Source organism: Podarcis raffonei, chromosome Z, assembly GCF_027172205.1.
Source record: "Podarcis raffonei isolate rPodRaf1 chromosome Z, rPodRaf1.pri, whole genome shotgun sequence".
Lineage (NCBI taxonomy): Eukaryota > Metazoa > Chordata > Lepidosauria > Squamata > Lacertidae > Podarcis > Podarcis raffonei.
This window is the reverse complement of record NC_070621.1, coordinates 32787206-32801950: the sequence shown is the minus strand read 5'-3', so window position 1 is coordinate 32801950 and position 14745 is coordinate 32787206. Positions and strand designations below refer to the sequence as shown.

At 44.9% G+C, this 14745-nt stretch overlaps 1 protein-coding gene across 1 annotated transcript in view; it reads left to right on the top strand.

The window, feature by feature from the left end:
- The window catches only part of MID2 (midline 2), a 201649-nt gene that overhangs the window by 159505 nt on the left and 27399 nt on the right, over nt 1-14745 (top strand). The window contains exons 4-5 of the mRNA XM_053374783.1: nt 6449-6556; nt 13143-13291. Of these exons, the coding sequence (XP_053230758.1) occupies nt 6449-6556; nt 13143-13291 (257 nt within the window). The remainder of the gene's footprint in view (nt 1-6448; nt 6557-13142; nt 13292-14745) is intronic.

Genomic DNA, 14745 nt, shown 5'->3' with positions numbered 1-14745 from the left:
TGAGGCATCATCTTCCAGTGGCTCTAAGTCCTGGGCCATGAACTGCCATTGAAAGCGGCTGCCGCACTTTGTGTTTCTGCTTACCCAGCAACTTGATCAAAAGCGAAGCAGATGAAAGGGATCCAAGCAGCCTTTTCCTCTCGTTAGTCTTGCTGAGAGGGCAGCCTAGCCAAAGGGGAAACAGTTCCCCCTCTTAAATGCTTCTGGCTTTTAGCTGTGCTTCTGAAGCTGTTTTCATTCTGGTGACAGTGCTAGCCCTATGCTTTCCCGTGTCACTTGTGGCAGACAAAGAGAAGGGAAGGCTAGCAAGGTAGGATTGATTTGAGCATCAGAGTTCAACTCTGGAATCAGCTTTCCAGTGACAGGGTTTGCCCTCCAGACCACAAAACACTGTAGCATCTATAGGAGGGGTGGGGAAACTTTTCTGGGCAGCCCCCTAGGGGGCTGCATGCCAGTAGTGAGTGGGGCAGAGGCAAAAGTGGACAGAGCAAAGAACATACTTTTTCTCTTTGTGCAATAAGGTAGTTTTAACCCATTTTCACAGACTGCTCTCTATCCTCCATCCAAGCAAGCAAGACCATTACCAGAGCTCAAAGACACATTCCAGCCAGGCAGAAACCCTCAAAAGGGGTACAAAACAGGACTGCTGAGGGGTGTGGCCTGTGGAGAGTCCCAGGGGCCAGGCAGAGATGCCTGAGGGCCACATTTGATTCCAGGAACTGAGACTCTCCATCACTGGTCTAAAGGACTGCTTACTCCAGGGATGTTCAACCTGAAGCCCTCTGCCGAATTTCCTAGGATGCTTGGCCTAATTGCAGAAGCAGAGAGTATAGGACGCTGCCATATATCAAGTCAGACCATTGATCCATCTAGCTTAGCATTGCATACACAGACTGGCAGTGGCTCGCTAGGGTTCTCTCCCAGTTCTACCTGGAAATGCCAGATATTGAACCTGGGACCTTCGGCTTGCAAAGGAGATGTTCTGCCACTGTGTCACTGTCCTTCCGCACAGAGGTGATGGAAAGGCCCTTTCTGAGAAGATACAGGGCCCATGCTGCTCATCAAGCATCACTTGAATATCTGACTCTCCCTCTGCAAGTACTAGACAGCCAAAGCTCTCTTTAGTCCTTAACATTTCATACTTCTGGGCACTTACATTGAAAGAGAGCACATGCATGCATGTTCCCCCGCTTCTTCCCATGCACCAGATGCTGCATGTTGCCTCAAGACCTATAAGGAGCACACCAAATGGGATTTGCTATTTTCTTTCAGTTGGGAAGTTTCAGAATCCCTTCCAACCCCGGGCTGCATTTTTCCATTTCATTTAGAAGCTTTAAGGTCTGCCAATCACGCCTTCCAGCCTGTGCAGCCAAGGAAATGCACATTTTCCGTCTTAGTGAGCTTGTATCTTGCCAGTTGTCGGATGCAAAGGCCTGAAAGCCAGCAGAAAATGAGGCAGCAGGAAATATCTTCAAAAGCTGGGGAGAAACCCTACTACGTATCTCTGCTTCTTTGGTGGTGTAGTGGTTAAAACTAGGACCTGAGAGACCTGGGTTCTAACCCCTGCTCAGCCATGAAGCTAACTAGATGGCCTTGGGCTGGTCAGATTCTGTCAGCCTAGCCTACCTCACAGGGTTGTTATCAGGGTAAAAAGAAGAGAACCATATGTGCCACCTTGAGCCATTTGGAGGAAAGGTGCAATAACAGTTTAAAATAATTTAATTCTCTTATTTCCCCTACTGCTTTTTACCCAACAACCACACCTGACTTTGGATTTAGGCGCCCTTTGCAGAGAAGGTGAAGCCTTAATGCCCAATCTTCTCCTTCTCTGTTCCATTGCACAAAGCTATGCTCTTATTTTTCTCCTGCCCCTTTTCTTCCTGCTTCCCCTCACCTGGTTTCCCTTCTTTGCTGCACCTTCTCTATTCCAGACTAGTATTGCCTTGGCATTTAATTTTTTGTCCACTGGTCAATTAAGCACAGCATATAATGAAAGGTCAGTGTGGGATTACTTCCTGATGCAAACAGAAGCTTCAAATGAGCAATTTTCATCAATACCACACTTAAGATTACTCCACTTCTCTGCCTGCTCCAGTCCCGATAATTATCAGCGTGTGAGTACACACAGCGGGGGCATGTTAAATTCAAAGATGCTTTTATTCTCATGGCATCAGGAAGTATTTTTTATTTGCACTGTACGTTAAATCCCATAAGCTATTTTAAGGTTCATTCACTCCATTTGGACAGATCCTGTTGGAGCTCTTTGCAATCCCACTTTATATTTACCAGCTTGAATAACTGGGTGTCATCAGCAAACTTAGCCATGTTAATGCACACGAGCCAGGTGTGTGTGTGTGTGTGTGTGTGTGTGTGTGGACTGTAGCTTAGTGGTAGAGCATCTGCCTTATAAGCAGAAGGCTGTGGGTTCAATTCTCAGGAATGATCATTGCCTGAAACCTTGGAGAATTGCAGCCTTTCAGTGTAGACACTACTGTAATGGTCTGTCTTGGTTTAAGGCAGCTTCCTGTTTTCTTGCAGCTAATCTGGCTCCAAATGTGATGTCAGGAGCCATCCATGTTTTACCTATATAAAACTATGGCTTCCTAGAGCACCAGCAGAGAACATGCAAAGCTGTGCATGGGCTGCGACAGGGAACTTCACATATTCACATTTGAATAATCATTGTTGAGAAATTGGAAAAATAACCAGAACATTATGTCTGGGAAACGGGGTCAATTCAGTGTAGTGGATGGAGTTTTGGACTTACCCCTGGGAGACCTGAGCAAACCATGAAGCTCCCTGGGTGATCTCATACCAGATGTTGTGTCTTGGATTAACCTACCCACAGGGCTGTTGGGAGGACAAAATGTAGGAAAGAGACCAGGGATATCTCCTAAAAGGGATTGCTCCTAAAAATGTAATGAATGAGTGAAATTTTCAGCAGTCATGTAAGTGGGGTAGAAGAGGTTCAGACATGTTGCAGTGCACTTGTATAGGAGCCAGAACCACAGCCCACAGTGTTCTTTAAGAAAACCCTCTCTTCTCTCACATTTTGCAGAAATGACTACAAAACAACAACAACAAAAATAACCTCTTTTGTGTAACTGCCTTCTCATTTCCCCTCAGCACTCAACTTTTGACAAGAAGACCAATGAAAAGCTGGCTAAGAGGCAAACTAAACATTACATAGCAATGTGTCTAACAAAGCACAAATTGATTTTCAATGAAAAGCAGCCATGGGGGAGTGCAGTTTTGAGCAGATTGGCAGTGGGGGACAAGGGGATGTTCCCAATGGCTCAAAATCTATTGCCCTGTGGGGGAAGATAGAAAGAACAGCCTAGAGAGTGGCCCCCTGTCTCACTTATGCTGTTCGTATGGAAGGCCCCCGTAGAGGTCCATTTTACTGTGCATTCATGATATGTGGTCATGATGCTATTTGGGTCACACTACTTGTGCCTGCAAAAGTTCTGGGGTAGTCACACTGCTTTATTTTCATTTAGTGCATATCCTGTAACTTCCTGTGACTTAACCATACCAGAAAAGTTCTGGGTGGTGGTGTTGCCCCACTTTTTTGCACTATCGCCCCTCTAGACACCAATAATATGGTAGCATTGGGGAAGCCTTGAAGAACAAACTACCTGAAAAATTACATCTCCCTATACAAACATTCCAGGGTGCTAAGGTCCTTGGGCAAGCACCTTCTCTTAATCCCACCAACATCAGCATCACTGTTGGTGGTGACACAGGAGAGAGCCTTCTCTGTGGCTGCTCCCATATTGTGGAATTCCTTCCCAAGAGAGTTTAGATGGGCTCCCTCTTTGTTATCCTTTTGCCAGCAGGCTAAGACCTTCCTATTCAGACAGGCTTTTGAAAATGAAAGGTGCAGGCGGTGCTGATCACTGGGTTGCTGTCAGGGCAAACTGTATTTTAATTTCTGGTTCTAAATGTGTTCTGGTGTATTTTAATTATTGTTTTTATCTAGTTCATTTTTATTACTTTGCAGTTTATAATGCCATTTTTAAATGCTGTAAGCCGCCTTGAATCCCAGTTTGGGAGAAAGGAGGGATATAGATACATTAAATAAATAAGGAAGCAAGCAAGCAAACTAAAACAGAAATAATCCACCACGAATGCACTATTATTGTGTCAAGAATTTGTCGCAGGATGCACCTACAATAAAACAAGGGGCTCTTTGGTGGCCTCTGACTTCCCTGACTCCTGCCAAAGGGCTGCTCCAGAAGCACCTTGCCTCAAGGGGTAGAGAGAGCCCGGCTCTTTTCATTGTACCTCATCTTGCTGCTTTATTATACAGTTTTGATTGATGCTTTAAACATTCTTATAAAATGGTTTTTTTTTTAAAAAAAAAAGTACACTAAAATTGATGTTAGGGTTGCCTGAAAAGCAGCTTATGAATATCTTAAATTTCATTTGTTTATTTGCCTAGCTAAATTTATCAACCATTTTAGTGTTGTAAGATATCCTCAAAGTGGTTTACAAAAATGTTAAATAGAACATTTAAATTATCGATAAGAAACAGTTAAAATCAGGCATTCAAAAGATGATTAGAATCAACAGTAATTCAAAGAAATGAAACACATGCAACTTCTACATAGCTGGATAGACTTACCTAAATAAAAATGGATTTCAGCAGGTGCAGCAAAAGTGCGTGCAGGGAGACAAAAGTTCAGGAACTTAGAAAGTGCAATTACTGCCACACTAAAAAACTGACTTCGTGTAAGCCAGATGAATGTTTTGTGGCACCTGTAACAGTGCCGAATAAACAAATAAAATCACTTTCACACATACTTCTGGAATATACCACAGGGGTACCATTGCACAGCTTTGAGTGTGGAAAACAGCTAGTAGAGAAAGAGTGAAGAGTTCTCTCTCCCCCACCACTCCTCTGCTCAAAATAACCACCTCCTGAGCCTTATCTAGGGTGGCCATGAGTCCTGCTTTATTGAGGACAGTCCTCTGTTTGAAGAGCAGTCTGCTCCAAATCTGGTTTAAAAATAAAGAGTCTTGAAGTTCTCGATCAACAGCACCTGGACAGCAAACTGAGCAAGCAAAACAGGTCACCTGGTCAAAATCTTCGCCAATATGGTGAGATATGTTGTATTTCTATTTAAATTATAATTCTTCTAAATTTGCATCAATACATTTAAAATAAGTACATGCAAATATCATCCAAATGTACACACTCTTTTGTCCTATTGATATATTCCTTTTTTGTGGTGATGCGTCAGTGGCAAGCCAAGGCTTATGTAGGCTGTTTGTTTCCCTAGCTGTCTGTTTGTCCATCCATTCCAAAAAGTGGGAGGAGGAGATTTTATCCCATGTAGCACTAAGTAACTCATTCCATTGACACAAGGATTTCTCCCCTTTTTTATTAATAGTTTTAAACTGAATTTTCCAAAAAGGAAAGAGAAACAATTGCAGTCAAAAAATACAAACTGAATAAATCAAGACAATGTGTACTATGCATGTGAGTTAGGGGGAGAAGGGGGGAATGGCTGGTGGCCCACCCCACCCCAGTACTCAGACATTCAAGCAAATAGCTTTGTATAAGAAGTCCATATATCTTCTCATTTTCTTGTGTTTACAGAAGGTCACCTCCTCATATGCTGCCAGCTGAGTCCTGTCCTCTGTGTGCTGCACAATCACAGCAGTAGGCTCTTTCTTGTTATCTTGAATGGTTAGATGTTAGACCATGAGTGCTCTTAGAAGCCAGTCCCTTAGAAGACAAGTTCCAAAGGACTGATATGTAACTCAGTAGTGTAGTAACAGCTTTATGCCCAGTTACATTCCCTCCACTCTTTCCAGGCACAATCTGCACTTTAAAGCTCCGTGTCTGAGTACCCTTTTTTTTCTTCCTCCAGAGCTTTTACCATGGAAACTCGCTCTTTAAATCTCAGTCAGTGCAAATGGCAATCTGCAGAAAACCCAAATTGACATTTGTTTTGATTGAGCACTAAAGAACAGGTTTTTGCAAGGAAAGTTCCAGGGCAAAAAAGGAACAATGCTCAGACACAGAACGTTTAAGCATGGACATGTGCCTGAAAGTAGCAGGGCAAATTGCAAGTGTGGATAAGCTCTAAATATCAAGGAGGTATCCAAATCCATATTTATGCTGCTGATGACTTCTAACCAAAAGACTGTGACTCTAGCAGAAGACCAAATCAACAATGATTCACACTTGTGCAGTAGAACTTCCTATCCCTGTACACGCACACAACCAGTCTGTTCTGGTTCCCCAATACCAATCCTATGGAGCAGATTTGGAGAGTGGGTGAAAGTTCTGCTCAGCAAGCATAAATCCTTGCGCTAATAGAATGAGTGCATTGGATAACACCTGAAGTCAAGGCTTTCTTCCTTGAAGCATTTGCTCCATGAAGATGAGAAACAAAATCCTGTTCCATTCTTCCCATTTGGCTTGTTTTTCGGCTAGGTGAACACAGCCATGCATGAGGCCAAACTGATGGAGGAGTGCGACGAGCTAATGGAGATCATCCGTCAGCGCAAGCAAGTGATTGCCGTCAAGATCAAAGAGACAAAGGTAGGACCATGCTGCCTAATTTACTGCACTCTGCACTCTGGTATGACCTGTTATGTCACCTTTAATTCTGTGAACCATTTGCTTGTGTAATTAATTTCTTTATTTTTCAGTGGCTGTATATCTTTCGAAATTTCCCACTGAGATGGGAATAAAAGGCTGTGTATTCATCATCCAGAATAGACCTCCACAGTCATTTACGGACACATGGTTAAGACTTTTTTTCAGGGAAGACAATCTTACTTGGCTATGAGTGATCGCCAGAGAAGACGAAGATACACCATACATGGCTTCCCCCAAAGAATCCTGGGGGCTGTAGTTTACCAATAACAGAGTTATTTTTTAAAAAAATACAGTTCCCAGGATTCTTTAAATATATGGTGTGTACACAGCATTTCAGACTCATATTTAGGGAAGCAGATCTTTTCTATCAAACTTGCCTTTGATGGCCAGAGATAAGGGTGGGTTGAGGTAGCAAATAATGAGCATTCTGAGACCCACATCAACCCATTGTGATGGAGTGGGCTGCAAGTCAAAGAAAGAAAGAAGGTGCATATTTATTAATTAAGTGCACAGGACCCCTTTCTTCATAGAAGAGTGGCTGCTTACAGTCCATGAAACATTATCTTATTCTTCCTTTAATCTTTCTGCAATATTGGGTGGACATTACACCTCATATGTTGCAGAGTCTAAAATTGTGAATTTATGACAAGGATGAGGAGAGGAACATAAAAGCCCTGCCACAGGCTGTTCCCCCCAACATGTGTCCCCTAATTATATAGATAGAGCCAAAAATTGCAGATTGTGTATTGGAAAAGAATTCTGTTTTTTCCCCCTCATCACTTTCTCTCATATCTATATCTATATCATCTATATCTATATCTACACACACACACACTCCTTATGAATGCAAAGATTTGATTGAAATTACATGTGAATTTCCAGTAGAATCTCAGGAGCCAGAGGGTTGGCTAAATAAGATTGACAGTGGTCATGAGCTAGGCTTCAGCTCCCATTATTATCTCCCTGCCATGACTAGCAAAGCCAAAATGAATTAAATAAAGTCTACAAAGAATTAAGAAAAAAATGCATAATTTATCCAAGTTACAGAATTCAGCTGGGGTGGGGGGGGGGCAGAGTTGGCACAGGATTTTTATGTTGTCTCTTAGCCGGGAATGCATACATCAACCTGGCCTTGGGTAAAGGTAAAGATAAAGGGACCCCTGACCGTTAAGTCCAGTCGCAAACGACTCTGGGGTTGTGGCCCTCATCTCGCTTTACTGGCCGAGGGAGCCGTCGTTTGTCCGCAGACAGCTTCTGGGTCATGTGGCCGGCATAACTAAACCGCTTCTGGCAAAACCAGAGCAGTGCATGGAAACGCCATTTACCTTCCTGCTGGAGTGGTACCTATTTACCTACTTGCACTTTGGCGTGCTTTCGAACTGCTAGGTTGGCAGGAGCAGGGACCGAGCAACGGGAGCTCACCCCATTGCGGGGATTCGAACTGTCAACCTTCTGATCGGCAATCCCAAGAGGCTCAGTGAGATTGCTGGTTGATCCTGAGTAGTGTTTCATAGCAAAATAGCTCTGATATGTGAAGATGGTGCAAAGGGGGAAAAAACAGAGTGAGAGATTGGTTGGGGGTTAATGTGCTTTGGCTTTGATTTGAGTAGCAACTTGCTGAGTTAAGAAGCTGCCTTTTAGTGAGGAATCTGGACCTCGATTCTTAGAAGACTGAACTTTGCAATGTCCAACACTTAATCCTATGATGCTCCAGACATGACAAGGCAAAAACTCTTGCTTCTGCCCCTGTTACCTTTCTTGCAGGGCCTTCCCTGCCCAGCAACCCAACTCTGAGGAGGAGGGAGAGCTGGGCACTGTGCCACTCACCTCCTCACCATGCCAGGTGTTTGCAGCCTCTGCTTTTTGGAAGCCCTCCTTTCCCCCTTCTTTCCTTCTGATCGTTTTCTTGATGAGTCTGGGCATAAACGAACCATCCATCAGCCCATTAAATCCCAGCAGGAGAGTCATTTCCTTGTGCAAACAACCATTTGAAGTTCTGGTCTGCCTGCTGCTAGCTGGAATGAGCGTCTCTCTCACTCCCTCTCGCTCCTGCTTGGCATCGGCTTTGACATTTCCAGTAATGATGAATGAAGGTGAGCAGGGGAAGATTGGCAGGAGCAGAGCGTGGCAGCAAGGAGATGGGAAAGGCATTAATTGCTCTGCACCTCTGCACTTAGCAGGCTTTGGTTTTTTCCTCCCCATCCTGTCATCTCAGAAAGGGGAGCTGCACACCCTCAAGCACCCCCCCAAAATCATTGGAACCCTATTGAAGGAGAGACAACATTCAGTAGTGGTTCCAGTGGTAATTGCTAATGCAAAGGCACCTTCAAGCTGGGATGGCTGCAGGATAATAATAGGTCATATTCTAGGAAAGGAAAGCCCAAGCTTTTAAGTACAGCCCTGCTCCCTGTAAATTCAGTCTTCTCCTTATACCACACTAGACTATTTTGTCCATCCAGCCCAGGGTTGCCTACAGTGACTGACAGTAGCTGTCCTCACTTTCACCTTCCTTCCAGTCCTTTTTTCAAACTGGAGGTGCCAAGCATTGATACGGCAACTTCCTTCCTGCAAAGGAATTGCTCTTCCAGGAAGAAAACCATCACTGCATGTGCTGTTGCTGAGCTGGAATGCATTGCAGTGGTGGAGGACGTACAGTCCTGTGGCCAGCAAGCATTTTCTTGGGAGCCTGCCATTGTGCTGCTTCCTCCGTAACCCTCCAGGGGTGTTGCAGTACGCAGTTACGAATTCACAGCGCATTTGACACCAGCGTTCATTCCATCTCAGAGCTCGAACAAGACAGCTCTGTCTTAACAGCCAGTGACTCTGCATGTATGAAATTCTTGCTAGTTGAGTTTGGCAGGGCTATTACTGGGCAGCACTGTTACCCCAGGCCAAAGTAATGGCAGAAATATCAGTCATAAATCAAACTTGTCATCTGGTGTGAACACAGCTCGATCCCAGAGCACATCTGCTATCAGCACAACCTGTGCCTGCTTCCATGCATCCTTCACTCTGAAAGAGAAGGATTCAGGCAGCGTGTGAGGCTTGCTTATTTATTTAATCACATCTTAGAATTCCCCAGCAGTATGGTCCCTGTTTTGAACTGGAAGTTGAAACTGTGGGATAAACGCATGCAGTAAAAACAAAGGTTTGGTCCCATCCATCATCATCATCATCTTTATCATCATAGGCAAATCTATTTATTTAAAGAATTTATATCCCAGTTTTAATTACAACAGCTCTTAAGATATCCTGGTCTAAGTTGTTCAGGACTTAGTACACTGGTACAAGAACCTTGAAGGTAGCAGGTCTTTTAACACTGGTGCCATGTCTTGGTGGTGGTTTATTCCTGGTTTCGATATAGTTCAACCTCTATTCTTTTGATGTGTGTGAGAAGAGAGAGTCAAACCAGACGAGACCTTTACAAAACCTGAACTGTAATTTGGAAGTTTTTCTAGGTCGAACCCGAGTCTGTTGGCTTCAGGGCTATTTTGCCTAGAAGAAGTTCACAGATTTGAGGTTTCCCCACTTAAATTCTACATCTGTGTAAGATTCTTAGTTTATGTGTTGCCTGCACTCTTTGGGTGTTTGTGATTTTAGTGTTTAATCAATTGTTTAATGTATTCCCCCCCCCTATATTATTTCTTCCTCTCCCCGTACTAAATGCTTCTTGACATTTCAGTTGTTGGTTTTCTAGCTCCCTGCCCCCCGCCCACTGGATTTATTGAGCCTCCAACCATGACTTGTGCGCTAACAGCTATCTCTGTATAAGCAATAGGCCCCAGCATAGCCAGTAGTCAGAATGGTGGGAATTGTATTCCTGCAGCATCTGCAGGGCCACAAGTTCCCCATCTCTGTTTTTAGAGCTAATCCAAAAACAGCACTCGTTGGTTCTTTTATCAGAGCCAGACACTTAAGCAAGTTTTGAGTTCAGCAGCACTCTTTTTCAGGCTAGATAATAAACTATCACAATGTGATGGTGGCATATTTGTGAATTCTAAAGTCTCTTCACTGTTTTGTGACATACTTATTCAGCCTAAAAAATGTATTGTGCTACTGTTGCATTGGGGATTTCATTCTCTATAATTCAGGGCTGGGAAACCTTTTCTGTTCTGAGGGCTGTTTCCCCCCATGACCATTATCTGGAGCCAGCAGTAAAAGCAGGCAGGGCAATAGATGCGCTTCTTGCCTCTATACAGCAGACTACATTCCAGCCATGCAAAAGTCACGGGTTTTGTATGCACACCCATACATACCTCTCAGACTCTCATACTTCCATCCAGGTAAGCATGAGGCATGATCAGTGTTCAAGGACACATTCTAGCCAGGCAAAAACACTCCTGGAGCGTCTAGAGTGAGGCTGTGTAAGGAGTGTGACCAGCAGAGAGCCCCAGGGGCTGGGTAGAGAGGCCTGGAGCACCACATATGACCCTTGGGTCAGAGGTTCCCCACCTGCTGTAATAGGTAGACAGCATTTCTTGTTACAGGGTGGGCCCCTTGAGGACTGGTGAGGAAGGATCGGATATAGCATGCTTTCTTGCCCTTTATTCTTCTGAAGTTGGAAATGTTGGTGGTTCATTCTTGCTTTAGCAAACGTTGGGTACCTGAATGTAAATTCCTGAACAGGAGAGTGCAAAAAAAGTAGGAAAGAAAACTGAATCAGTGCAGCGGAAGTGCATCCTTGGAATGGATTGCTGGTGATGAGGTTGGCATCAGGGTAGGGGTTAATTATACCCTTTCTTGATGGAAGTGACAGGCATCCAGAGAGACGGTGGGGCGGGGAGGATGGGAGGGAGAGATACTGCAGCATTTCTGCCCATCACCGGTGGGGGCTTTGCCATCTTCCCTTCACTTGTCAGAGAAGGGCTTCAAACTGACAGGCTGCCCCAGGGCAGCTACTCCAGCTCTGATTTAGAAGCTGACAAGGAAGAGCGCTGAGAGCTGCTGTCATTTGGGCTTGGTTGGGCTCTGCACGGCACACAGAAGTACCCAAATAATTCAGGGGAGGGAATCAGAACAAGCCATCTGTGTGGGTCAAGCAGTGCACCCCTTTTCAGCATTCAGACTGTCCAGCTGCTACTGCAGTCTGAAAAATAGACAGCATTAGGATGGATTTGTTGAGAGAAGGGGACAAGAGAAATAATTGAATGGGGAGGGGGCATGCGTGTGTAAGAAAGGGAGGGTGTAGGGCAGTTCTCGTCCTGCCCACCATTGATATGAGGACACTGGAAAAGTTTGCATAAGGAAATGCAGACCATGGGCTGAAATAGCTTCTCCACCTGTTTTATATCCTGCTTTTCCTTCAAGGAGCTGAAAGTGGCATATGCGATAGTAGTGACTGGCCCAAGGCCACCCAGGAATCTTCATGACCAAGGGGTGGTTTTGAAGCTGTGTCTCCACTGTTCCAAGCCCAGCCCTCTAACCAGTGTGCCACACTGGCTCTGCTGCATGAATGGGACAAGAGTTCTTTTGCGGCAGGAAGAGAATTCTCATGTTTGTCTCCCAGGGACATGACTGGGCAGTTCATGCCCAACCTTTGTCCACTTTCTAGTGTCAGTACTTTTTTAAAAAATCATGCGGTGTATGTGCACCTGTAGCTATTTTCCAGCAGGTGTGTGTCCAGAACTTTTCTCTTTTTAAACCATATTTCCTTGAAATGGACTTCATGTGCAGCTGCCTCTGGGCACATGTACATAATTAATTGAGCATAATGAATAATTAACACAGAAGACACAGCCTAAAAGGGAGAGACAAAACGATAGAGATCCAACTACGTTGCTTGAGCTTAAGGCAGCCAAGGAAGGATGAAACTTGAAGGTCAGTCAGTCTGAACAGGCTGGCAGAAGCCCAGACTAGGATGTGGCACCATTCACACAATTAGCAATCACTTGAACTGCTTTATTTTTAATGTTAGTAGCAAGTGTGGGGTGGGGGTTCTTAGGTGCATGAATAGTTCCATGTCTTCTTTGGCCTTAAGGTTGGCGTGAAATGGGCAAAGGAAACCAGTTTTATACAGCAACCATTTCAATGTGTTTCTTCTTGTTGATTTCCAGTGGTGGAGTAGCTGTGTCCTATACAATTTTGGTCCCATTGACTTGCATTGCCATTGAAGATGCTAGAGAGATGAACACTGAGTGAGCAGCAGGGGGCTGAGGTGGCCTATTCTGATTCCAAGCATATAAATGCAGATATCCTCAGAGCCTCTAAGAGCTGTTCTTTCCAGTAGAGCCTCCAAGGCCTAAATTCCTCACAGAGAAAGACCTTGCCTGGGGATACCACAATACTTCCCCTCTTCCCATGGTAGTTCTTTTCATCTGCTTGTTCATTCTGCAACCTCCCTTGTGAGGTCACTTCATTTCTCTCTCCCCACCCCACGGTTTTTACTTTTGATGTGCTTGCCAGTATTTCAGTGATATAAGCCACTGCCTTTGAATGTCACCTGCCTGCTTCCCTGTGCACTAATGAGGCTTCAGTTGTTGCTTCAGCAAAACCTGTTGTTTTTCCCCCTTCTGCCCATTTCTCCAAGGTGATGAAGCTGAGGAAGCTGGCCCAGCAGGTAGCCAATTGCCGGCAGTGCCTGGAGCGGTCGACTGTCCTCATCAACCAGGCTGACCACATCCTGAAGGAGAATGACCACGCACGGTTCCTGCAGACAGCAAAGAACGTGGCAGAGAGGTATGGCCTTTTACTCCTTAAAATGACTAGGACAGCATGCGGTCCTATCTTGCCCACAAAATAATGCCCACATTCTCTACCAGTGAGCTTTGTCCCTCTTGTTGAACATAGAAATAGTCTTTACCTCAAGTCAGACCACTGATTTATCTAGCTCAGTACACAGTACCTAGGACAGGGATAACCAATGTATTTATCTGCAAATGTTACTGGAATGCAGTTCCCATCAGTCCCAGCTGGCGAGGCTAGTATTGAACACCACCCTAGGATCTTTGGGCAGTATATAAATCTAATAAATAAAATAAAAATCAAATATAGCCACAACTCCCATCAGTGTCAGCTGGCTTGGCCTATGACACTGGTCTTCCCCTGGTGGGTTGGGAGCCACTAGTGCAGCGGTTCTCAATCTGTGGATCCCCAGATGTTGTTGAACTACAATTCCCATCACCCCTAGCTAGCAAGGCCAGAGCTCAGGGATGACGGGAGTTGTAGTCCAACAACATCTGGGGATCCACAGATTGAGAACCGCTGCACTAGTGGGTCGCAACAGGAGCACTAGCACCCTACAGATATATGGCAAAGGATTAAGAAATGGGTCCCCAAGTGGACATTTGGGTTAAAAGTGGGTCTGAAAAGGTTGAAGATACTTAGCCTGTGATCAGGCACCATGTTGGCTGCTCTTAGTCTAGAGTTTCAAGAAGGGGTTTTTCTCAGCACTACCTGAGTTGACCAAGGATCAAACTAGGGACCTTCTACATGAAAAATATGCACTCAAACACTGAGCCTACAGCCCCTTTTCTGTGGATGGAACCACCATAGATGGAGGGAGTGGAAGTGGCAGAATCTGGCAGGTATTTGCAAATCGATTCAGGATTTAATGGTTGATTTAATGAGAATCCCATACTCCTGCTGTCTCTTCACCTTGACCCAGTGCCTCAGACAGAATGTCACAGGAATTAAAGCAATGCTCAAGATCCGTTAAAACTGAAAGCAGCTGTTTGGGTGACGGCGGCCTCAATGTTTGTGTTTCATCTGCCTGCCCCAGGGCCTAAAGCTTTTCTTAGGGTTCAAAGCACAATGGTCTTGGGATGACAGCTGCAGCTGCAGGTGTTCTTTAGAGGGATTCAGAACCAGCATCAGCACATGCCATCCTTGGGCAGCTGCCAGGACTCACCGCTGGTTGCCTGCCCTGCCCCCCAATGGCCCAGAACTCAGCAGCATCAGGCAGCTACATCTAACCACCCTTTAAGTGTCCCACAAGACCCACCCAGGCCCAATGACAGCAGAGGAGACCCACCAGAGACTACCTCCCCCAGGAACCATGGCAGATTTCATCTGTTTGCTAGAGAAATAAAGGACTGAATCTGAAGAAGGATGGGGAGGAAGCTGCATAGAGGGCAGGCACTAGTGTTAGTGATCCTTACTATAGCAACAAGAGTTTCCTCCAGTGGCAGTAG